The 26,569-nt window shown below is 46.7% G+C and overlaps 1 protein-coding gene across 1 annotated transcript in view; it reads right to left on the reverse strand.

The window, feature by feature from the left end:
• Positions 1-26,017, reverse strand: part of LOC307001693 (interleukin-1 receptor type 2-like) — a 40,550-nt gene extending 14,533 nt beyond the window's left edge. Inside the window, exons 1-8 of the mRNA XM_079618509.1 lie at positions 25,898-26,017; positions 25,522-25,597; positions 18,351-18,612; positions 17,246-17,408; positions 16,977-17,154; positions 16,782-16,844; positions 16,587-16,652; positions 1,041-1,176 (exon numbers count right to left, since the gene is read on the reverse strand). Coding sequence (XP_079474635.1) covers positions 1,041-1,176; positions 16,587-16,652; positions 16,782-16,844; positions 16,977-17,154; positions 17,246-17,408; positions 18,351-18,612; positions 25,522-25,597; positions 25,898-25,915 — 962 coding nt within the window. The 5' untranslated portion in view covers positions 25,916-26,017. The remainder of the gene's footprint in view (positions 1-1,040; positions 1,177-16,586; positions 16,653-16,781; positions 16,845-16,976; positions 17,155-17,245; positions 17,409-18,350; positions 18,613-25,521; positions 25,598-25,897) is intronic.
• Positions 26,018-26,569: the final 552 nt, after the last annotated feature.

Genomic DNA, 26,569 nt, shown 5'->3' on the forward strand with positions numbered 1-26,569 from the left:
TGGACTGTTCAGTTTGTTAACGACACAATTATGATGTGGTACACAGCAATACTGCAGTAAAAATTCAAAAGGGATTTCAAATCAACAAAGTTTTTGCATTGTCTAGTTGCTCAGTAAAGTCACCATCCACAGATGTAAAGCAATACTCTCTTGGTTATTAGCATATTAATAGGAGAGTTTACACTAAAATGAAAACTCAAACACTATTTAGTCACCCTGGTGTTGTTCTGAAGCCATATAACTTTTGTTTTTTGGAACACAAATGGAGATATAAAAACAAATGTCCTGCTTGTGCTTGTTGGTATAATGGGAGTAAATGGTGACCACCTTTGAGTTTTAAATAGGATGCAATATCTCAAATAATTAACAAGTGTTAATAATTAACATCTGCTAAATGAATAAATGTACATTTAAAATTTGAAACTTTCTAAATATGTTATAATAGAAATATTAACAAGTAACAAGCCTCCAAATGTGCAAAACAAACATAAAATTGGAAAATATTGAATAATACTGAATTGAATTCAATATTATCTTGTTGCGGTTAATGTTTCAAACTTCTTTTGTCTCATTTAACTGTCAACAGTAATACATTACCACTGAAACGTGATAATATATTTAAATATGTAAATGATATTAAGGAACTGACAAAATATATATTTTTTTACCATACATTAGACTATACTAAGGGCCATCACTAGATGAAATGACCTGAACTTAAGATCCCCTTCAATTATTATTCCTATTAGCTGCATAGAGAGCTGTGTAGAGGCTCCGGCATAGGTCTAATGCGGAATTAGAAATCAGTCTCAAGTTTTATCTCGGGCTTAGCTGTTCTCTCGCTGTCTGCCACTGGCACTGACCCCTGCCCATGGACCCAATTCTGCCTCTCAAAACCTCCAAGTAAACTCCCTCATGTGCTCTGGACTGTTTGCTGTTGTCAACATTTGTATTTGTCCTTTTTTTTCCCAATAAACTGAAATTTTCTTGTCCATTCCTGACACAATTTCCAAGTGGATCACTGTAGGCATCAATGTTACCTTTTTTCTGTCTGAAATGCACGTCCACCTAGGTAAGAGTTTTCAGCTGGTTGACCATTAACCAGCCATGTCACATCTGTGGACTGAGCGGCCTGGTTTCCAATGTACACCATGCAGTGGATCACCAAACGTGAGCCTGAAAGATAACAGTACAATTGAAGGTTGGTGTGTAGCTGTCTGATAATCACTATATAACAGTAAGCAAACAAACACTGGGCCTCCTTAACTAATTGTGGGAAGGTTTTAACAAGGTTTTAGAATCAATGATTCATCAAATTTTAATGATTATATTAAAATATATTACATTTCTTTCTGGAGAAGGTTTGGGTGTTTTATGCAAATAGCTACTAAACATATAAACATACGCTCCCTCATTTAGAATAATCCAGATTTGTCAACAATTGAACTCGTGTACATACAATGCTATTTAGAAATCTTGTGAGAGAACTTCTGGACACAAAAATACAGAACTTGTATGCAATTATTAGTAAATGAAATCGAATATGAGCAATCAAAATCAATGTTTGCTTTATGTCTATTAATAACTAGTAGTATTCCACCATCATGCCAGACAAACCAAGGGCCTCATTTATAAAACGGGTATAAGCACAGATTTGATCAGAGTGTGCATGCGCTAAAATCATGCCAACGTTCATATTTATAAAAACTGCCCTTGATGTGGAAAAGTGCTTAGAGCCACGTCAGTGTCTGAGCAGACGTACACACTTTTCTTTGTGACAGAGTCGGATTACTGAAAATTATATACAGTACGTATTGTGGTGGCCAGAAGGAAACATGGTCACTCAAAACGCAGCACAGTCACATGCAGCACCATGGAGAGCACCATTCAAGGTCGGGGCTCCAACACAGGTGAGCACAGTGATATTCAGGGCCAAGAATAGCTCCAGCACAGGTGAGCACAGTGATGTTCAGGGCCGAGGAAAGCTCCAGCACAGGTGAGCACAGTGATGTTCAGGGCCAAGGAAACCTCCAGCACAGGTGAGCACAGTGATGTTCAGGGCCAAGGAAAGCTCCAGCACAGGTGAGCACAGTGATGTTCAGGGCCAAGGAAAGCTCCAGCACAGGTGAGCACAGTGATATTCAGGGCCAAGGATATCTCCAGCACAGGTGTGCACAGTGATGTTCAGGGCCAAGGATATCTCCAGCACAGGTGAGCACAGTGATGTTCAGGGCCAAGGATATCTCCAGCACAGGTGAGCACAGTGATATTCAGGGCCAAGGATAGCTCCAGCACAGGTGAGCACAGTGATGTTCAGGGCCAAGGATAGCTCCAGCACAGGTGTGCACAGTGATGTTCAGGGCCAAGGATAGCTCCAGCACAGGTGAGCACAGTGATGTTCAGGGCCAAGGATATCATCCAGCACAGGTGTGCACAGTGATGTTCAGGGCCAAGGATAGCTCCAGCACAGGTGTGCACAGTGATGTTCAGGGCCAAGGATAGCTCCAGCACAGGTGAGCACAGTTATGTTCAGGGCCAAGGAAAGCTCCAGCACAGGTGTGCACAGTGATGTTCAGGGCCAAGGATAGCTCCAGCACAGGTGAACACAGTGATGTTCAGGGCAAAGGATAGCTCCAGCACAGGTGAGCACAGTGATGTTCAGGGCCAAGGAAAGCTCCAGCACAGGTGAGCACAGTGATGTTCAGGGCCAATGATATCTCCAGCACAGGTGAGAACAGTGATGTTCAGGGCCAAGGATAGCTACAGCACAGGTGAACACAGTGATGTTCAGGGCAAAGGATAGCTCCAGCACAGGTGAGCACAGTGATGTTCAGGGCCAAGGAAAGCTCCAGCACAGGTGAGCACAGTGATGTTCAGGGCCAATGATATCTCCAGCACAGGTGAACACAGTGATGTTCAGGGCCAAGGAAAGCTCCAGCACAGGTGAGAACAGTGATGTTCAGGGCCAAGGATAGCTACAGCACAGGTGAGCACAGTGATGTTCAGGGCCAAGGAAAGCTCCAGCACAGGTGAGCACAGTGATGTTCAGGGCCAAGGAAAGCTCCAGCACGGGTGTGCACAGTGATGTTCAGGGCCAAGGAAAGCTCCAGCACAGGTGTGCACAGTGATGTTCAGGGCCAAGGAAAGCTCCAGCACGGGTGTGCACAGTGATGTTCAGGGCCAAGGATAGCTCCAGCACAGGTGAGCACAGTGATGTTCAGGGCCAAGGAAAGCTCCAGCACGGGTGTGCACAGTGATGTTCAGGGCCAAGGAAAGCTCCAGCACGGGTGTGCACAGTGATGTTCAGGGCCAAGGATATCTCCAGCACGGGTGTGCACAGTGATGTTCAGGGCCAAGGAAAGCTCCAGCACGGGTGTGCACAGTGATGTTCAGGGCCAAGGATAGCTCCAGCACAGGTGAGCACAGTGATGTTCAGGGCCAAGGATATCTCCAGCACGGGTGTGCACAGTGATGTTCAGGGCCAAGGATAGCTCCAGCACAGGTGAGCACAGTGATGTTCAGGGCCAAGGAAAGCTCCAGCACGGGTGTGCACAGTGATGTTCAGGGCCAAGGATAGCTCCAGCACAGGTGAGCACAGTGATGTTCAGGGCCAAGGATAGCTCCAGCACAGGTGAGCACAGTGATGTTCAGGGCCAAGGATATCTCCAGCACAGGTGTGCACAGTGATGTTCAGGGCCAAGGATAGTTCCAGCACAGGTGTGCACAGTGATGTTCAGGGCCAAGGATAGCTCCAGCACAGGTGAGCACAGTTATGTTCAGGGCCAAGGAAAGCTCCAGCACAGGTGTGCACAGTGATGTTCAGGGCCAAGGATAGCTCCAGCACAGGTGAACACAGTGATGTTCAGGGCAAAGGATAGCTCCAGCACGGGTGTGCACAGTGATGTTCAGGGCCAAGGAAAGCTCCAGCACAGGTGTGCACAGTGATGTTCAGGGCCAAGGAAAGCTCCAGCACAGGTGAGCACAGTGATGTTCAGGGCCAAGGAAAGCTCCAGCACGGGTGTGCACAGTGATGTTCAGGGCCAAGGATAGCTCCAGCACAGGTGAGCACAGTGATGTTCAGGGCCAAGGAAAGCTCCAGCACAGGTGTGCACAGTGATGTTCAGGGCCAAGGATAGCTCCAGCACAGGTGAGCACAGTGATGTTCAGGGCCAAGGATAGCTCCAGCACAGGTGTGCACAGTGATGTTCAGGGCCAAGGAAAGCTCCAGCACAGGTGAGCACAGTGATGTTCAGGGCCAAGGATAGCTCCAGCACAGGTGAGCACAGTGATGTTCAGGGCCAAGGATAGCTCCAGCACAGGTGAGCACAGTGATGTTCAGGGCCAAGGAAAGCTCCAGCACAGGTGTGCACAGTGATGTTCAGGGCCAAAGAAAGCTCCAGCACAGTTGAGCACAGTGATGTTCAGGGCCAAGGATAGCTCCAGCACAGGTGATCACAGTGATGTTCAGGGCCAAGGATAGCTCCAGCACAGGTGAACACAGGGATGTTCAGGGCCAAGGATAGCTCCAGCACAGGTGAGCACAGTGATGTTCAGGGCCAAGGAAAGCTCCAGCACAGGTGATCACAGTGATGTTCAGGGCCAAGGATAGCTCCAGCACAGGTGAACACAGGGATGTTCAGGGCCAAGGATAGCTCCAGCACAGGTGAGCACAGTGATGTTCAGGGCCAAGGAAAGCTCCAGCACAGGTGAGCACAGTGATGTTCAGGGCCAAGAATTGCTCCAGCATAGGTGAGCACAGTGATGTTCAGGACCAAGGATAGCTCCAGCACAGGTGAGCACAGTTATGTTCAGGGCCAAAGAAAGCTCCAGCACAGGTTTGCACAGTGATGTTCAGGGCCAAGGATAGCTCCAGCACAGGTGAGCACAGTGCTGTTCAGGGCAAAGGATAGCTCCAGCACAGGTGAGCACAGTGATGTTCAGGGCCAAGGAAAGCTCCAGCACAGGTGAGCACAGTGATGTTCAGGGCCAATGATATCTCCAGCACAGGTGAGAACAGTGATGTTCAGGGCCAAGGATAGCTACAGCACAGGTGAGCACAGTGATGTTCAGGGCCAAGGAAAGCTCCAGCACAGGTGAGCACAGTGATGTTCAGGGCCAAGGAAAGCTCCAGCACAGGTGAGCACAGTGATGTTCAGGGCCAAGGATAGCTCCAGCACGGGTGAGCACAGTGATGTTCAGGGCCAAGGAAAGCTCCAGCACGGGTGTGCACAGTGATGTTCAGGGCCAAGGATAGCTCCAGCACAGGTGAGCACAGTGATGTTCAGGGCCAAGGAAAGCTCCAGCACGGGTGTGCACAGTGATGTTCAGGGCCAAGGAAAGCTCCAGCACGGGTGTGCACAGTGATGTTCAGGGCCAAGGATATCTCCAGCACGGGTGTGCACAGTGATGTTCAGGGCCAAGGAAAGCTCCAGCACGGGTGTGCACAGTGATGTTCAGGGCCAAGGATAGCTCCAGCACAGGTGAGCACAGTGATGTTCAGGGCCAAGGATATCTCCAGCACGGGTGTGCACAGTGATGTTCAGGGCCAAGGAAAGCTCCAGCACGGGTGTGCACAGTGATGTTCAGGGCCAAGGATAGCTCCAGCACAGGTGAGCACAGTGATGTTCAGGGCCAAGGATAGCTCCAGCACAGGTGAGCACAGTGATGTTCAGGGCCAAGGAAAGCTCCAGCACAGGTGTGCACAGTGATGTTCAGGGCCAAGGATAGCTCCAGCACAGGTGAACACAGTGATGTTCAGGGCAAAGGATAGCTCCAGCACGGGTGTGCACAGTGATGTTCAGGGCCAAGGAAAGCTCCAGCACAGGTGTGCACAGTGATGTTCAGGGCCAAGGAAAGCTCCAGCACAGGTGAGCACAGTGATGTTCAGGGCCAAGGAAAGCTCCAGCACGGGTGTGCACAGTGATGTTCAGGGCCAAGGATAGCTCCAGCACAGGTGAGCACAGTGATGTTCAGGGCCAAGGAAAGCTCCAGCACAGGTGTGCACAGTGATGTTCAGGGCCAAGGATAGCTCCAGCACAGGTGAGCACAGTGATGTTCAGGGCCAAGGATAGCTCCAGCACAGGTGTGCACAGTGATGTTCAGGGCCAAGGAAAGCTCCAGCACAGGTGAGCACAGTGATGTTCAGGGCCAAGGATAGCTCCAGCACAGGTGAGCACAGTGATGTTCAGGGCCAAGGATAGCTCCAGCACAGGTGAGCACAGTGATGTTCAGGGCCAAGGATAGCTCCAGCACAGGTGTGCACAGTGATGTTCAGGGCCAAAGAAAGCTCCAGCACAGGTGAGCACAGTGATGTTCAGGGCCAAGGATAGCTCCAGCACAGGTGAGCACAGTGATGTTCAGGGCCAAGGATAGCTCCAGCACAGGTGAGCACAGTGATGTTCAGGGCCAAGGAAAGCTCCAGCACAGGTGTGCACAGTGATGTTCAGGGCCAAAGAAAGCTCCTGCACAGTTGAGCACAGTGATGTTCAGGGCCAAGGATAGCTCCAGCACAGTTGATCACAGTGATGTTCAGGGCCAAGGATAGCTCCAGCACAGGTGAACACAGGGATGTTCAGGGCCAAGGATAGCTCCAGCACAGGTGAGCACAGTGATGTTCAGGGCCAAGGAAAGCTCCAGCACAGGTGATCACAGTGATGTTCAGGGCCAAGGATAGCTCCAGCACAGGTGAACACAGGGATGTTCAGGGCCAAGGATAGCTCCAGCACAGGTTAGCACAGTGATGTTCAGGGCCAAGGAAATCTCCAGCACAGGTGAGCACAGTGATGTTCAGGGCCAGGAATTGCTCCAGCATAGGTGAGCACAGTGATGTTCAGGGCCAAGGATAGCTCCAGCACAGGTGAGCACAGTGCTGTTCAGGGCCAAGGATATCTCCAGCACAGGTGTGGACAGTGATGTTCAGGGCCAAGGATAGCTCCAGCACAGGTGAGCACAGTGATGTTCAGGGCCAAGGATAGCTCCAGCACAGGTGAGCACAGTGATGTTCAGGGCCAAGGAAAGCTCCAGCACAGGTATGCACAGTGATGTTCAGGGCCAAGGATAGCTCCAGCACAGGTGTGCACAGTGATGTTCAGGGCCAAGGAAAGCTCCAGCACAGGTGAGCACAGTGATGTTCAGGGCCAAGGAAAGCTCCAGCACAGGTGAGCACAGTGATGTTCAGGGCCAAGGATAGCTCCAGCATAGGTGAGCACAGTGATGTTCAGGGCCAATGATATCTCCAGCACAGGTGTGCACAGTGATGTTCAGGGCCAAGGATAGCTCCAGCACAGGTGAGCACAGTTATGTTCAGGGCCAAAGAAAGCTCCAGCACAGGTGAGCACAGTGCTGTTCAGGGCCAAGGATAGCTCCAGCACAGGTGAACACAGTGATGTTCAGGGCCAAGGATATCTCCAGCACAGGTGAGCACAGTGCTGTTCAGGGCCAAGGATAGCTCCAGCACAGGTGTGCACAGTGATGTTCAGGGCCAAGGATAGCTCCAGCACAGGTGAACACAGTGATGTTCAGGGCCAAGGATAGCTCCAGCACAGGTGAACACAGTGATGTTCAGGGCCAAGGATAGCTCCAGCACAGGTGAACACAGTGATGTTCAGGGCCAAGGATAGCTCCAGCACAGGTGATCACAGTGATGTTCAGGGCCAAGGATATCTCCAGCACAGGTGAACACAGTGATGTTCAGGGCCAAGGATAGCTCCAGCACAGGTGAACACAGTGATGTTCAGGGCCAAGGATATCTCCAGCACAGGTGAACACAGTGATGTTCAGGGCCAAGGATAGCTCCAGCACAGGTGAACACAGTGATGTTCAGGGCCAAGGATAGCTCCAGCACAGGTGAGCACAGTTATGTTCAGGGCGAAGGAAAGCTCCAGCACAGGAGTGCACAGTGATGTTCAGGGCCAAGGATAGCTCCAGCACAGGTGAACACAGTGATGTTCAGGGCAAAGGATAGCTCCAGCACGGGTGTGCACAGTGATGTTCAGGGCCAAGGAAAGCTCCAGCACAGGTGTGCACAGTGATGTTCAGGGCCAAGGAAAGCTCCAGCACAGGTGAGCACAGTGATGTTCAGGGCCAAGGAAAGCTCCAGCACGGGTGTGCACAGTGATGTTCAGGGCCAAGGATAGCTCCAGCACAGGTGAGCACAGTGATGTTCAGGGCCAAGGAAAGCTCCAGCACAGGTGTGCACAGTGATGTTCAGGGCCAAGGATAGCTCCAGCACAGGTGAGCACAGTGATGTTCAGGGCCAAGGATAGCTCCAGCACAGGTGTGCACAGTGATGTTCAGGGCCAAGGAAAGCTCCAGCACAGGTGAGCACAGTGATGTTCAGGGCCAAGGATAGCTCCAGCACAGGTGAGCACAGTGATGTTCAGGGCCAAGGATAGCTCCAGCACAGGTGAGCACAGTGATGTTCAGGGCCAAGGATAGCTCCAGCACGGGTGTGCACAGTGATGTTCAGGGCCAAGGATAGCTCCAGCACAGGTGAGCACAGTGATGTTCAGGGCCAAGGAAAGCTCCAGCACAGGTGTGCACAGTGATGTTCAGGGCCAAGGATAGCTCCAGCACAGGTGAGCACAGTGATGTTCAGGGCCAAGGATAGCTCCAGCACAGGTGTGCACAGTGATGTTCAGGGCCAAGGAAAGCTCCAGCACAGGTGAGCACAGTGATGTTCAGGGCCAAGGATAGCTCCAGCACAGGTGAGCACAGTGATGTTCAGGGCCAAGGATAGCTCCAGCACAGGTGAGCACAGTGATGTTCAGGGCCAAGGATAGCTCCAGCACAGGTGTGCACAGTGATGTTCAGGGCCAAAGAAAGCTCCAGCACAGGTGAGCACAGTGATGTTCAGGGCCAAGGATAGCTCCAGCACAGGTGTGCACAGTGATGTTCAGGGCCAAGGATAGCTCCAGCACAGGTGAGCACAGTGATGTTCAGGGCCAAGGAAAGCTCCAGCAAAGGTGTGCACAGTGATGTTCAGGGCCAAAGAAAGCTCCAGCACAGTTGAGCACAGTGATGTTCAGGGCCAAGGATAGCTCCAGCACAGTTGATCACAGTGATGTTCAGGGCCAAGGATAGCTCCAGCACAGGTGAACACAGGGATGTTCAGGGCCAAGGATAGCTCCAGCACAGGTGAGCACAGTGATGTTCAGGGCCAAGGAAAGCTCCAGCACAGGTGATCACAGTGATGTTCAGGGCCAAGGATAGCTCCAGCACAGGTGAACACAGGGATGTTCAGGGCCAAGGATAGCTCCAGCACAGGTGAGCACAGTGATGTTCAGGGCCAAGGAAATCTCCAGCACAGGTGAGCACAGTGATGTTCAGGGCCAGGAATTGCTCCAGCATAGGTGAGCACAGTGATGTTCAGGGCCAAGGATAGCTCCAGCACAGGTGAGCACAGTGCTGTTCAGGGCCAAGGATAGCTCCAGCACAGGTGAACACAGTGATGTTCAGGGCCAAGGATATCTCCAGCACAGGTGTGGACAGTGATGTTCAGGGCCAAGGATAGCTCCAGCACAGGTGAGCACAGTGATGTTCAGGGCCAAGGATAGCTCCAGCACAGGTGAGCACAGTGATGTTCAGGGCCAAGGAAAGCTCCAGCACAGGTATGCACAGTGATGTTCAGGGCCAAGGATAGCTCCAGCACAGGTGTGCACAGTGATGTTCAGGGCCAAGGAAAGCTCCAGCACAGGTGAGCACAGTGATGTTCAGGGCCAAGGAAAGCTCCAGCACAGGTGAGCACAGTGATGTTCAGGGCCAAGGATAGCTCCAGCATAGGTGAGCACAGTGATGTTCAGGGCCAAGGATATCTCCAGCACAGGTGTGCACAGTGATGTTCAGGGCCAAGGATAGCTCCAGCACAGGTGAGCACAGTTATGTTCAGGGCCAAAGAAAGCTCCAGCACAGGTGAGCACAGTGCTGTTCAGGGCCAAGGATAGCTCCAGCACAGGTGAACACAGTGATGTTCAGGGCCAAGGATATCTCCAGCACAGGTGAGCACAGTGCTGTTCAGGGCCAAGGATAGCTCCAGCACAGGTGTGCACAGTGATGTTCAGGGCCAAGGATAGCTCCAGCACAGGTGAACACAGTGATGTTCAGGGCCAAGGATAGCTCCAGCACAGGTGAACACAGTGATGTTCAGGGCCAAGGATAGCTCCAGCACAGGTGAACACAGTGATGTTCAGGGCCAAGGATAGCTCCAGCACAGGTGAACACAGTGATGTTCAGGGCCAAGGATAGCTCCAGCACAGGTGATCACAGTGATGTTCAGGGCCAAGGATATCTCCAGCACAGGTGAACACAGTGATGTTCAGGGCCAAGGATAGCTCCAGCACAGGTGAACACAGTGATGTTCAGGGCCAAGGATATCTCCAGCACAGGTGAACACAGTGATGTCCAGGGCCAAGGATAGCTCCAGCACAGGTGAACACAGTGATGTTCAGGGCCAAGGATAGCTCCAGCACAGGTGATCACAGTGATGTTCAGGGCCAAGGATAGCTCCAGCACAGGTGAGCACAGTGATGTTCAGGGCCAAGGATATCTCCAGCACAGGTGAGCACAGTGCTGTTCAGGGCCAAGGATAGCTCCAGCACAGGTGAACACAGTGATGTTCAGGGCCAAGGATATCTCCAGCACAGGTGTGCACAGTGATGTTCGGGGCCAAGGAAAGCACCAGCACAGGCGTGCACAGTTATGTTCAAGGCCAAGGATAGCTCCAGCACAGGTGAGCACAGTGATGTTCAGGGCCAAGGATAGCTCCAGCACAGGTGAGCACAGGGATGTTCAGGGCCAAGGAAAGCTCCAGCACAGTGATGTTCAGGGCCAAGGATATCTCCAGCACAGGTGAACACAGTGATGTTCAGGGCCAAGGATAGCTCCAGCACAGGTGAACACAGTGATGTTCAGGGCCAAGGATATCTCCAGCACAGGTGAACACAGTGATGTTCAGGGCCAAGGATAGCTCCAGCACAGGTGAACACAGTGATGTTCAGGGCCAAGGATAGCTCCAGCACAGGTGATCACAGTGATGTTCAGGGCCAAGGATAGCTCCAGCACAGGTGAGCACAGTGATGTTCAGGGCCAAGGATATCTCCAGCACAGGTGAGCACAGTGCTGTTCAGGGCCAAGGATAGCTCCAGCACAGGTGAACACAGTGATGTTCAGGGCCAAGGATATCTCCAGCACAGGTGTGCACAGTGATGTTCGGGGCCAAGGAAAGCTCCAGCACAGGCGTGCACAGTTATGTTCAAGGCCAAGGATAGCTCCAGCACAGGTGAGCACAGTGATGTTCAGGGCCAAGGATAGCTCCAGCACAGGTGAGCACAGGGATGTTCAGGGCCAAGGAAAGCTCCAGCACAGTGATGTTCAGGGCCAAGGATATCTCCAGCACAGATGTGCACAGTGAAGTTTCGGGTCCAATGATAGCTCCAGCACAGGTGAGCACAGTGATGTTCAGGGCCAAGGAAAGCTCCAGCACAGGTGTGCACAGTGATGTTCAGGGCCCAGGAAAGCTCCAGCACAGGTGTGCACAGTGATGTTCAGGGCCAAGGATATCTCCAGCACAGGTGTGTACAGTGATGTTCAGGGCCAAGGAAAGCTCCAGCACAGGTGAGCACAGTGATGTTCAGGGCCAAGGAAAGCTCCAGCACAGGTGAGCACAGTGATGTTCAGGGCCAAGGATATCTCCAGCACAGGTGAGTACAGTGATGTTCAGGGCCAAGGATATCTGCAGCACAGGTGTGCACAGTGATGTTCAGGGCCAAGGATATCTCCAGCACAGGTGAGCACAGTGATGTTCAGGGCCAAGGATAGCTCCAGCACAGGTGAGCACAGTGATCTTCAGGGCCAAGGATAGCTCCAGCACAGGTGAGAACAGTGATGTTCAGGGCCAAGGATATCTCCAGCACAGGTGAGCACAGTGATGTTCAGGGCCAAGGATATCTCCAGCACAGGTGAGCACAGTGATCTTCAGGGCCAAGGATAGCTCCAGCACAGGTGAGCACAGTGATCTTCAGGGCCAAGGATATCTCCAGCACAGGTGTGTACAGTGATGTTCAGGGCCAAGGAAAGCTCCAGCACAGGTGTGCACAGTGATCTTCAGGGCCAAGGATAGCTCCAGTACAGGTGAAAACAGTGATGTTCAGGGCCAAGGAAAGCTCCAGCACAGGTGAGCACAGTGATGTTCAGGGCCAAGGATAGCTCCAGCACAGGTGTGCACAGTGATGTTCAGGGCCAAGGATAGCTCCAGCACAGGTGTGCACAGTGATGTTCAGGGCCAAGGATAGCTCCAGCACAGGTGAGCACAGTGATCTTCAGGGCCAAGGATAGCTCCAGCACAGGTGAACACAGTGATGTTCAGGGCCAAGGAAAGCTCCAGCACAGGTGAGCACAGTGATGTTCAGGGCCAAGGATAGCTCCAGCACAGGTGAGCACAGTGATGTTCAGGGCCAAGGATAGCTCCAGCACAGGTGAGCACAGGGATGTTCAGGGCCAAGGAAAGCTCCAGCACAGTGATGTTCAGGGCCAAGGATATCTCCAGCACAGGTGAACACAGTGATGTTCAGGGCCAAGGATAGCTCCAGCACAGGTGAACACAGTGATGTTCAGGGCCAAGGATATCTCCAGCACAGGTGAACACAGTGATGTTCAGGGCCAAGGATAGCTCCAGCACAGGTGAACACAGTGATGTTCAGGGCCAAGGATAGCTCCAGCACAGGTGATCACAGTGATGTTCAGGGCCAAGGATAGCTCCAGCACAGGTGAGCACAGTGATGTTCAGGGCCAAGGATATCTCCAGCACAGGTGAGCACAGTGCTGTTCAGGGCCAAGGATAGCTCCAGCACAGGTGAACACAGTGATGTTCAGGGCCAAGGATATCTCCAGCACAGGTGTGCACAGTGATGTTCGGGGCCAAGGAAAGCTCCAGCACAGGCGTGCACAGTTATGTTCAAGGCCAAGGATAGCTCCAGCACAGGTGAGCACAGTGATGTTCAGGGCCAAGGATAGCTCCAGCACAGGTGAGCACAGGGATGTTCAGGGCCAAGGAAAGCTCCAGCACAGTGATGTTCAGGGCCAAGGATATCTCCAGCACAGATGTGCACAGTGAAGTTTCGGGTCCAATGATAGCTCCAGCACAGGTGAGCACAGTGATGTTCAGGGCCAAGGAAAGCTCCAGCACAGGTGTGCACAGTGATGTTCAGGGCCCAGGAAAGCTCCAGCACAGGTGTGCACAGTGATGTTCAGGGCCAAGGATATCTCCAGCACAGGTGTGTACAGTGATGTTCAGGGCCAAGGAAAGCTCCAGCACAGGTGAGCACAGTGATGTTCAGGGCCAAGGAAAGCTCCAGCACAGGTGAGCACAGTGATGTTCAGGGCCAAGGATATCTCCAGCACAGGTGAGTACAGTGATGTTCAGGGCCAAGGATATCTGCAGCACAGGTGTGCACAGTGATGTTCAGGGCCAAGGATATCTCCAGCACAGGTGAGCACAGTGATGTTCAGGGCCAAGGATAGCTCCAGCACAGGTGAGCACAGTGATCTTCAGGGCCAAGGATAGCTCCAGCACAGGTGAGAACAGTGATGTTCAGGGCCAAGGATATCTCCAGCACAGGTGAGCACAGTGATGTTCAGGGCCAAGGATATCTCCAGCACAGGTGAGCACAGTGATCTTCAGGGCCAAGGATAGCTCCAGCACAGGTGAGCACAGTGATCTTCAGGGCCAAGGATAGCTCCAGCACAGGTGAGCACAGTGATCTTCAGGGCCAAGGATATCTCCAGCACAGGTGTGTACAGTGATGTTCAGGGCCAAGGAAAGCTCCAGCACAGGTGTGCACAGTGATCTTCAGGGCCAAGGATAGCTCCAGTACAGGTGAAAACAGTGATGTTCAGGGCCAAGGAAAGCACCAGCACAGGTGAGCACAGTGATGTTCAGGGCCAAGGATAGCTCCAGCACAGGTGTGCACAGTGATGTTCAGGGCCAAGGATAGCTCCAGCACAGGTGAGCACAGTGATGTTCAGGGCCAAGGATAGCTCCAGCACAGGTGAGCACAGTGATCTTCAGGGCCAAGGATAGCTCCAGCACAGGTGAACACAGTGATGTTCAGGGCCAAGGATATCTCCAGCACAGGTGAGCACAGTGATGTTCAGGGCCAAGGATAGCTCCAGCACAGGTGTGCACAGTGATGTTCAGGGCCAAGGATAGCTCCAGCACAGGTGAGCACAGTGATCTTCAGGGCCAAGGAGAGCTCCAGCACAGGTGAGAACAGTGATGTTCAGGGCCAAGGAAAGCTCCAGCACAGGTGAGCACAGTGATGTTCAGGGCCAAGGATATCTCCAGCACAGGTGTGCACAGTGATGTTCAGGGCCAAGGATAGCTCCAGCACAGGTGAGCACAGTGATCTTCAGGGCCAAGGATAGCTCCAGCACAGGTGAACACAGTGATGTTCAGGGCCAAGGATATCTCCAGCACAGGTGAGCACAGTGATGTTCAGGGCCAAGGATAGCTCCAGCACAGGTGTGCACAGTGATGTTCAGGGCCAAGGATAGCTCCAGCACAGGTGAGCACAGTGATCTTCAGGGCCAAGGAGAGCTCCAGCACAGGTGAGAACAGTGATGTTCAGGGCCAAGGAAAGCTCCAGCACAGGTGAGCACAGTGATGTTCAGGGCCAAGGATAGCTCCAGCACAGGTGTGCACAGTGATGTTCAGGGCCAAGGATAGCTCCAGCACAGGTGAGCACAGTGATCTTCAGGGCCAAGGATAGCTCCAGCACAGGTGAGAACAGTGATGTTCAGGGCCAAGGAAAGCTCCAGCACAGGTGAGCACAGTGATGTTCAGGGCCAAGGATATCTCCAGCACAGGTGTGTACAGTGATGTTCAGGGCCAAGGAAAGCTCCAGCACAGGTGTGCACAGTGATCTTCAGGGCCAAGGATAGCTCCAGTACAGGTGAAAACAGTGATGTTCAGGGCCAAGGAAAGCTCCAGCACAGGTGAGCACAGTGATGTTTAGGGCCAAGGATAGCTCCAGCACAGGTGTGCACAGTGATGTTCAGGGCCAAGGATAGCTCCAGCACAGGTGTGCACAGTGATGTTCAGGGCCAAGGATAGCTCCAGCACAGGTGAGCACAGTGATCTTCAGGGCCAAGGATAGCTCCAGCACAGGTGAACACAGTGATGTTCAGGGCCAAGGATATCTCCAGCACAGGTGAGCACAGTGATGTTCAGGGCCAAGGATAGCTCCAGCACAGGTGTGCACAGTGATGTTCAGGGCCAAGGATAGCTCCAGCACAGGTGAGCACAGTGATCTTCAGGGCCAAGGATAGCTCCAGCACAGGTGAGAACAGTGATGTTCAGGGCCAAGGAAAGCTCCAGCAAAGGTTTGCACAGTGATGTTCAGGGCCAAGGAAAGCTCCAGCACAGGTGAAAACAGTGATGTTCAGGGCCAAGGAAAGCTCCAGCACAGGTGAGCACAGTGATGTTCAGGGCCAAGGATATCTGCAGCACATGTGTGCACAGTGATGTTCAGGGCCAAGGAAAGCTCCATCACAGGTGAGCACAGTGATGTTCAGGGCCAAGGATATCTCCAGCACAGGTGTGCACAGTGATGTTCAGGGCCAAGGAAAGCTCCAGCACAGGTGAGCACAGTGATGTTCAGAGCCAAGGAAAGCTCCAGCACAGGTGAGCACAGTGATGTTCAGAGCCAAGGAAAGCTCCAGCACAGGTGAGCACAGTGATGTTCAGGGCCAAGGATATCTCCAGCACAGGTGTGCACAGTGATGTTCAGGGCCAAGGAAAGCTCCATCACAGGTGAGAACAGTGATGTTCAGGGCCAAGGATATCTCCAGCACAGGTGTGCACAGTGATGTTCAGGGCCAAGGAAAGCTCCATCACAGGTGAGCACAGTGATGTTCAGGGCCAAGGATAGCTCCAGCACAGGTGAGCACAGTGATCTTCAGGGCCAAGGATAGCTCCAGCACAGGTGAGAACAGTGATGTTCAGGGCCAAGGAAAGCTCCAGCACAGGTGAACACAGTGATGTTCAGGGCCAAGGAAAGCTCCAGCACAGGTGAGCACAGTGATGTTCAGGGCCAAGGATATCTCCAGCACAGGTGAGCACAGTGATCTTTAGGGCAAAGGATATCTCCAGCACAGGTGAACACAGTGATGGACAGGTGGATTTATTCTGTTAGGTACCTCGTGGGCTGTTGTTTGTAATTTTGTTATTTCATTATTAAACCTTATTTGCATTTGGATCCAGTTCACCGTCATCTCGGAGTTCACCCAGCAGTACACTTGATTCTACACTTGAATCAGTAACTGCTGTGGATTTATTTGAATGAGTTTTTCATTGCTGTATGATGTATTCTTTTCCCTAAACTTCTTAAGGTGTAAACGTTTCCCTAAACCCTAAAAGTCTGCTGTCCTTTCGAAGCTTTATTTCATATTAAGTACAGTACATTTTATTAGAATTATGCAGTACTGTCATACTATATTTTGGACAGTGTCATGCAATGTGTGACCTGAATATAAATTATCTTAACATCTGACAATAAACACAAAAATCAATATAGTTAGCAATGTGGACTCACCCAAATGACTTTCAATGAAGGATCCATTTACAGGAAAAATAATATAAGGGAATGAATAACTTGATGCTGTGTGAAAACATTGTTAAATTAATAACAATTCAAGTAATAATAAATGAATTAGATTAAGTAGAATCAAATTGTTAGATCAGTATGTTGGTGAAATATTGATCATTTAAAAAAAACTGTAATACTTGCATGTGAAACCATTGAGATTGTTAGAGGTGACCGCTTCTGGTGCTAAACTTTCCGATTCTGGAGCTAAAAAAATGTTAGACAGAGTCATAATTTGCTTAACTGTCTGACAGGTTAAGAAAGAAAGAAAAGTAGCAGGCTGGTCATAAAACAGTGGTAGTGGCACAACCATCCATATGACAAAGGGAATTTATTTACCTGACACTTGAACTCTCCAGGTCCTGCTCACATTGTATTGGGTATTGTTGAAAATCACATTTAGCCTACAGGTGTAGAAGCCCTCATCTTTAACAGAGATGTTTTTGATGGCCAGAATTATGCCTCTCTCGATTGTATACTGTCCTCTGCCAACATGAAGAGCTGTGCTCTGAAAATCCTGTCAATTAATCAATTGACAATTGAGGAATACAGCCATTTTTGAAACATTTGTTGTCATTTCAGATAGTTCGTTTTCCACAATGACCTACCTTGTACCACATCGGATTTTCTTTCCATTTGAAATATTTCAAATGGGGACAAATGATCTTTGTATCTTCTCCTGCATGTGTGTTGTAGGTCATTACCATGTTTGGCTCCTCTGCATCATAAATCGTTATGGAAATACTCCCGGTGAGACAGAATGTGTCACTCCTAAGTGAAAAATGCATTACTGATTATATTTGGACTAACAGAAACAAATTTCATAATACAAACTGTTTTAAAACTGTAATAAAAAAAGTGAATTGCAAACCCATGCAATAACGTACAGCACATCTGCCGATTTAGTGCATAAATCATAGTGTTTTCATATTACTACATTACTTAATTTATATTTCAAATCCAGTTTGGGCACTTTCTAAAAAAGTTCCCCTCAAACCTTTTAATTAATGATTAAAGCGTTCCCTCCTAGAGTAACTTCCATACTAGATTGGTTTTGAACTTTCGAGTTTTTAGATCAGGGCTATTCAAATACGTTACTGGAGGGTTTCGTTCCAATCCTGATCAAACACACCTGCCTGTAATCAAGTAATATTGTGAAATAGACCTCCATTAGCTGGTTCTGTGCTTAATCAGGGTTGGAACTAAATTCTGCGGGCCATGGACCTCCAGAAATGGTATTAAAGGTATTAATACTAATACTAATGGTATTAGTCTATATTTAATATATTAAATTCATTTAGCATATTTTTCATCTAAATAAATTCACATCAAACATTTAAAGAAAATAAATCGCTCTTATAAATATAAACCATGCTTAAAGTGCAAGAGTGGTGTGAACTACATCAGACTGACAGTTAGAGACTCATATTTAACCCCAAAATCAAAAGGTAAAAAAAGTTAGAGCCGTTAAGATTTTAGACATTGTGACATTGTTTTTATGAAAACTATTAACATTTATATTGACTTATATCAAATTAAGTATTATATATTAATGTTTAATTTAAATGATAAAGCATGTTTGTAAAGTACTATTGCAAGTAAACATTATGGTAATATTTTTTTGCACTGTAATTCTTTAATGTTGATTTCCTTCCCTGAATTTAAAATGAGAATTGAAGAATTGAAAGAAAATGCACGGCTATAAGCTCTGACCTGAAGATGTAGTTGTATGTTCCAGAGTCTGACGGGTGAGATGGAAGGAGCAGGACTCCACGGCCTCTCTGCTTCACCCGATCACGGCAGCTCTTCAGACTGCTCTGGTTCCTCAGGTTAGTGTGATCAACCTGGAATGTTGAGCTGTCCAGTCGCAATTCCCTGTAGTGAATCGCATCTTCAAGAAATGGGAATCTGATGATAACCGCCTCGCCTTGTACTTGATAATCCGGGATCTCTGGACCCACAACCAGACAACTACCTGAACCAATCACAAGAAGTTATTAAACAACATTCAATAGTACCGTTATAGTAATTATGCAAGCATAGTATCCACATCACAATTAGGATATTCAATACTAGCGTATTCAGATGTCTGGGTTTACCAGGGAGTCGGGACCTGGATTCACAAGGTCCCAATGTCCGGAAATTTCTCTAACACCGTGTTTCTAAATCCTGGTCCTGGGGACAACCCAGCAAACACATTTACGTTGTGGCAACGTCTCTGGCACATTGCATTTCTGCTGTGACAACGTCGCTGTCTACGTGCTCGCAACATTGTTACAATGTAGAATTGTAAGACGCGACAGGGCTGTAGCAACGCTGTTACTCGACATTCAGCAACTGAGAGATGACGTTCTTACCATTTTTTTTATATGCTGCTAGATATGCCTATATCCCCCATTTAGCATTTTGTTACATAATTATATACTTTTTAAATATTGTTTATCATTATTATTTAATGGGGCTATCCGTAAATTAGCCTAATTATAATAAACACCTGCAAGTGTACACTTTGAAGAGTAAAAATGACAGAAGGTTTCGTTAATTCAACTTTATTAAAACTGCATATGGCAATCAAATTGCACTTCCAAATACATTACCGCTTTAATGACCGTATAGCCTACCGTTGTTTTTACTGTCCAGGCATGGCATGGCAAAGAATCGGAAGTTCATTTGTTGCCCCTGCGAGTTTATAATAGCATATTTTAACAAGATTTTCAAATGTATAAAGAAAAAAAAACTGCCAAAATGTTTTTAAATGTTGTCTCATATGTCTATTTATTTTTAATATAGGCCTACTATTTATTAATTTATTGTTCTATTTTAACATTTTTACATTTAACATGAATAATCAAACATTTAACATAAAACAAGAATTGCAGAACAATTTTAAGTATCTACTCATTTGTCCATTTTAAAATGATTTATTCATTTACATTTTTATTTTTGAATTAAAATGATTTATGCTATTCCTTATTCTTTCGGTTTATAAGGCATTACAACAAATCCTGCATTCCTAGACTTCCATACATAATAGCCTCTGTGACATTTAGTCACTTATCAGTTCAAAATCAGTCCACAAACAGTGCATTTAAAAAAAAGATTTGTCCACTTTTGCGCGGGCATCATAAAAACAAAACTCGAACCAGTCAGGGGCCGTTCACATATCACGTTTTATGTGCGTGCAAATTCGTTATAATAGAAGCGACACGGACGGTTGAAAACATCTCAACTCTTCAGAATGCCGCAAGCGCACAGCAGGTCATGTGACAAAAATCAACTGATCAGCTTCGGCCTTTCCGTAACAACACTGAAACCTCGGGATGTATAGGGGGCGCTGGCCCACAAAAGGTGAAGAACCACTGTGTTAAACCGAGGTCCTGAATCTCTGTGGTCATTAAAAATCTCTCGTAAAGAGTAGGTGTCACACGCTCACACCACATGGACTCTTGTTTTCAGTCAGTACCATTTTCCTTGGTTAGTTTGTTACTTAGGCCCCGTTTACACGTACATGGTTATTTTGAAAAACGGAAACATTTCCCTTCGTTTGTGCCCTTCGTTTACACGCAAACGGAGAATTCTCCTCTGAAAACTATTCTTTCTAAAAACTCTAAAAACCAGAGTGGAGATTTTGGAAAACTTCGTTTGCATGTAAGTCAAGTCAAGTCAAGTCAAGAATATTTGTATAGCGCTTTCACAATACAGATTGTATCAAAGCAGCTTCACAGTATTAAATTAAAATAATAATAAAACATCCATGTTTGGTAAATGCTAATCAATAGTATTATTCATTGATTAATTAAATTGAATATCCCCAACTGAGCAAGCCAAAGGCAACATGGCAAGGAAACGAAAAACTCCATCAGGTGACCTAATGGTGACCTAAAACTCCATCAGGTGACCTAATGGTGACCTATAACTCCATCAGGTGACCTAATGGTGACCTAAAACTCCATCAGGTGACCTAATGGTGACCTATAACTCCATCAGGTGACCTAATGGTGACCTATAACTCCATCAGGTGACCTAATGGTGACCTATAACTCCATCAGGTGACCTAATGGTGACCTAAAACTCCATCAGGTGACCTAATGGTGACCTATAACTCCATCAGGTGACCTAATGGTGACCTATAACTCCATCAGGTGACCTAATGGTGACCTATAACTCCATCAGGTGACCTAATGGTGACCTATAACTCCATTAGGTGACCTAATGGTGAACTATAACTCCATCAGGTGACCTAATGGTGACCTAAAACTCCATCAGGTGACCTAATGGTGACCTATAACTCCATCAGGTGACCTAATGGTGACCTATAACTCCATCAGGTGACCTAATGGTGACCTAAAACTCCATCGGGTGACCTAATGGAGAAAAAAAACCTTGGGAGAACCCAGGCTCAGTTGGGGGCCAGTTCTCCTCTGGCGGTTATGAACTAGAGGCCGGATTTAACTGTAAGATTAAAACATTTATATGAATGCCTGGCTGAAGAGATGCGTCTTTAATCTAGTTTTGGACTGGGAGAGCGAGTCTGAGCAACAAACAGTATCAGGAAGGCTAATCCAGAGTTTTGGAGCTAGATGTGAAAATGCTCTCCCTCCTTTGGTGGACTTAGATATCCTAGGTATAACCAGAAGCCTCGAATTTAGCGATCTTAAAGAGCGCGATGGATTATAGGGCGATAGAAGATCCGTTAAATAGACTGGAGCTAAACCGTTTAGGGCTTTATAAGTCAGTAACAATACCTTATAATTAATACGGAACTTTATAGGTAACCAATGTAGTGATGATAAGATCGGTGTTATATGATCATATTTTCTTGATCTGGTAAGAACTCTAGCAGCTGCATTTTGGACTAACTGTAGCTTGTTTACGGAGGATGCAGGACAACCAGCTAATAGAGCATTACAGTAATCTAGTCTCGAGGTCATGAATGCATGAACTAACTTTTCTGCATCAGAAACTGATAGCATATTACGTAGCTTAGCAATGTTTCTAAGGTGGAAAAAGGCAGTTTTTGTAACATTTGAAATATGATTTTTAAAAGACAGGTTGCAGTCTAGTATGACACCCAGGTCTTTTACTGTAGAGGATAAAGTAGCAGGACATCCTACTATGTTAAAGTTGTATTGTGAGAGGTTTTGTGGGCGTTTTTTTGAACCGATAAGTAGTACCTCTGTCTTGTCTGGATTTAATAAAAGAAAATTACGCGTTATCCAATCTTTTATATCTTTAACACACTCTGTCAATTTTGATAATTTAGCGTTTTCATCCGGCCGTGATGAAATATATATTTGAGTGTCATCAGCATAACAATGGAAACTAATTCCATGTTTCCTTATAATATTTCCAAGTGGCAGCATATATATTGAGAATAATATAGGGCCTAGCACAGATCCCTGCGGCACTCCATAGTTTACTGAAGTTATGATCGATTTTTCTCCATTTAAATAGACAAAATGGTAACGGTCAGATAAGTACGATCTAAACCAGCTTAATGCTTGTCCTTGAACGCCAGTATAATTTTGTAGTCGATCTAAGAGTATTGTGTGATCTATAGTGTCGAACGCAGCACTAAGATCAAGTAAAACTAGTATTGAGATACAGCCTTGGTCCGAAGCTAAAAGTAAATCATTAGTGATTTTAACGAGCGCAGTTTCTGTGCTATGATGTGGCCTGAATCCTGACTGAAACTTTTCATAGATATCGTTTTCTTGCAAAAAAGAGCCCAGTTGAGCGGACACAACTTTTTCTAGTATTTTAGACATAAATGGAAGATTTGAAATGGGTCTGTAATTTGCTAGGTTATTTGGATCTAATTGTGGTTTCTTAATAAGAGGTTTTATAACTGCCAGTTTAAATGTTTTTGGAACATGTCCTAAAGATAGAGACGAGTTAATAATATTGAGAAGAGGCTCTTCCACTACAGGTAACACTTCTTTCAGTAGTTTAGTTGGTATAGGATCTAATAAACATGTTGTTGGTTTAGATGCAGTGATAAGTTTATTTAGCTCTTCCTGTCCTATAGTTGTAAAGCGCTGTAATTGTTCTTGCGGGGTGATAATTGAGGCTGATTTATAAGGCGCGATTGAAGATTGAACGTTTACAATTGTGGTTCTGATGCTTTCTATTTTCTCAGTGAAGAAATTCATGAAATCATTACTACTAAACTGTAACGGAATATTTTGGTCAGGTGATGTCTGTTTATTTGTTAGTCTAGCCACGGTGTTAAATAAAAACCTTGGATTATTTTGGTTGTTTTCTATTAGTTTGCGGAGATGCTCAGCCCTGGCTGCTTTTAGAGCCTTTTTATAAAATACTGTCTTTCTGTCACAGTGTCTGGTTTGTGTTCCCCGGGTGTCCACTAGAGGTCTCTCTCCTTTACTGTCACCATTCATTCTGGAACTGCATTTCCCACGATCCATTGTCTGTTCTCATCACTCATCATTGCACGCCGCTGTTTCCCATTACATTGTTTGGTTCTGTGTATAAATACCCTGTCTGTTTCAGTCCATGTCACGGAGTCGTCATATATTGTCACCACACTTCTGAGGTCTGTTTCTAGTCTGTTCTTGTTTTGTTTATTGTTGTTTTGTGTTTTGGATTGCTAACATGGATTTTGAACCTTGCCTGGATGACGACGAATTGGATTACGCTTTAATAAATCATTACCATCATACTGCTTTTGGATCTACCTATTTTCCTGTGTGCCCCCGTGACACTTTCCACGCGATTCTAAAGACCTCTAAATTAGTTTGTTTCCATTTACGCTCTAATTTACGTGTTTCTCTCTTGATAACATGCGTAGTATTGTTGTACCATGGTGCTTTACTTTTCTCTCTGACCTTTTTTAATCTAATGGGTGCAACAATATCCAATGTTCTAGAGAGAATGGTGCTCATAGTGCTAGTTACTTCCTCTAATTCGTCTGTTAGTTTGGGTTCAGGCAGTAACTGAGACAAATCAGATAAGCAATTTGAGAAATTATCTATGGTGGATGGAAGGATTGTTCTGCCTGGTCGGTAACGCGGCGCAGCCGTGTAAACTGTATGTAAACTGAGAAAGACTGAGTTTTACCCGATGTCACAGTATGAGACTATTTTGGGGATTCTGATTGGCTAACGTGGGCTTGAGCTTCTCGTTACACTGCCACCTACAGGTTTGGCGTGCTCTAGACGGCATATACACGGGTTCGTGTAACGAACACTTTTCTGAAAACTGACAGGTGTGCACGATGTTATTTTTGAAAACGGAGAGGGCTGAAATGTCCGTTCATGAAAAAAGCCGTCCACGTGTAAACGTAGCCTTAGTCATGCACACTGATCAGTTTCAGCTGTGTACTAATCAATCATCTCATTATCCTCTCACTATTTAAGTTCAGTTCTGTTTGTGTATCTTTGTCTCTTCTACGGTTGTGTTGGATTTCTTGCCTCTATGTTGGATGTAACCTGTGTGGATTATTAAAGATTGCCTGTTTACTTTTATCTTCGTAGCTACGCAGACGCGACAAACATTTCTGCGCACATATATATTTAAATGCGCATACCTATCAACTGAACACGTGATGCGCATGTGCGCGCCGTCTGCGTTTTCGCGGATTTGCGTTTTTGAGGTTTGCGCAGAGAAAACGGATAACGGATGCACCTTCGAACATATTTCAGGGAGTGCGTTCTCGAGACACAGATGGGCGGCCGGAGCGCGTTAAGGGTTTTCCTGTTAGAACGGTGTTGTGTTAGCGGCCCCTAAGTTATTAACTAATGATCTTCGCAACGGAAGTGAATCAATCAAGAATAACTTTAGCTGGACAATAACTTTATTCTAGAGTTGCGGTAAAGCCAAAACAATCTGTTACGGTAATTTCTATTATCACTGTAAAGCTGCTTTGAAACAATCCATACTGTTAATGTTGTCAAATTGTCCTGGTTAAATAGACATTACATAAAAAAGAGAAACCAAATACAATTTTATTTTGTATTTTTACAATAATTATGTAATTAATGTTCTATTCATTAAACCAAGTATAAATCTCATTCCAAAATAATAACTAAAGGCATGATTTAACAACTTAAACAAAATATTGTGTTCTTTTTAATAGTCAACTTATTTTCATCAGCTATCAAGCTCGGTAAATACTGTCACAGACACGGAGATGTCCCTTTAATTTCATCAAGTCATGGTAAAACTCACCTCACAGTCTTCATGTTTTCAGTTCATTTCAAGTTGGATTCTGATATAACAAAGCGGAGATATCTAAACCAGTGGTTCTCAACTCCAGTCCTCGGGACCCACTGCTCTGCACATGTGTATGTCTCTCTTATTTACCACACCTGAATCCCATCATCAGCTCGTTGGAGACTCCATGAACTGAACGGAGTGTGTCAGATATGAGAGACATGTGCAGAGCAGCGGGTCCGAGGACTGGAGTTGAGAACCACTGATCTAAATGGCTGAGTTGTTTATTTACTTTTTAATTAGTCCTCCCACTAACGGCATCATTTTGCTCAATCAGACCGAGTCGCAAATGCACACGAAAACAAAAGGGCGGGATTTATCCCACGAACCAATCATATCCAAACATAACCAACTATATCCAATAGCACGATGGAGGCGTTGCCTGCTCTCACGTGACTTTCCCCCATTCATTCTCAATTACCCCCCACTAAACCCAGCGCACACTTTGGGGCTCAGTGGCACGAGAGACACGGACTCCCACTGCACCTTTACCTGCGGGGGTCGCTGTTGGACAGGTTTCAGTTTTACTTTTTTAATGTCACATTTTCTAATATTTTCTCATCCAATTTTTTTAGGCACTGCCTCCCTTGGAAAACGCCCCTGATATACATATATATATATATTCTATAGTGTTGTATAAACTCATATTTACCTTTCAGAGCCAGTGCAGAGTTAAGGATTAATCTCATGGAAAGTATGACAATGCACATGCCAAAATCAAAGAGACGCTATCAGGAAAGATCATACGTCAGAATACATACCAGCATAACACATCCATTAACACGAATACATATTGATAGACAGAATCTAAAGTATCTCTAAATTCTGTACACTCCAATAAATGATAAAAGTGATATCAAGTGAAATCAAAGAACTCTATATTCATAAAATGTGTATCTCTGAACTCAAAACATATTTTTTTATGTTGTCCAACAATAATGTTATAAACATGTCAGTAATCAAGTATCCATCCATTCATATTTTCTATGCTAGAATGACAACATTCAATATGGAACTTCAGTTCTCACCTGCCTATGGATGATCATGATGATGATGATGATGATGAAAGAATATATTAAACGTGACGAGCTTGGCTGACAGAAGTAGAGGAAGAGGCATAGGCAGTCGACAGTTGTGTGTGTCGCTGTTTTATGGACAGGTTACGGGGGAAACCCTGATCCCACACAGACGAAGCTTCCTCGTCGTCAATAAGAGGAAATTCCACATTTCCAAATCAGAGTGCAGATCACACTCACCTCTCGCAGAAGACGTGGATGAAGACAACGACCTACACACACACACACACACTGCCATGTGGAAAGTGCCAATCTTGCTTCGAAAACAGGCACATATTGATATGACACATGACAAGTTGTATGAAAGCAAACATACAACACAGACAGAGCTGTTAGACAGATAATGCATTGTGTCTTTTACCATATAGTAAGCTTGGTTTATAAATAGTACACTAAACATTTCAATCTCAGGTGATTTGATCACAAGTATAGCTGTTATCATGTTTATGTGTACTTCGTGCGCTGTACGTCTGATGCAATCGTGATGTTCTTAAACAAATGCCAGTGTTTGTACATTTTGGGGAAAAAGAGGAAACTGATGAAATATTTGCAGTTCCCCTACAGATATCTATTATATGTATATGTATATGTATATGTCTGTGTGTGTGTGTGTGTGTGTGTGTG

Source organism: Phoxinus phoxinus, assembly GCF_949152265.1.
Source record: "Phoxinus phoxinus genome assembly, chromosome: 7".
Taxonomy (NCBI): domain Eukaryota; kingdom Metazoa; phylum Chordata; class Actinopteri; order Cypriniformes; family Leuciscidae; genus Phoxinus; species Phoxinus phoxinus.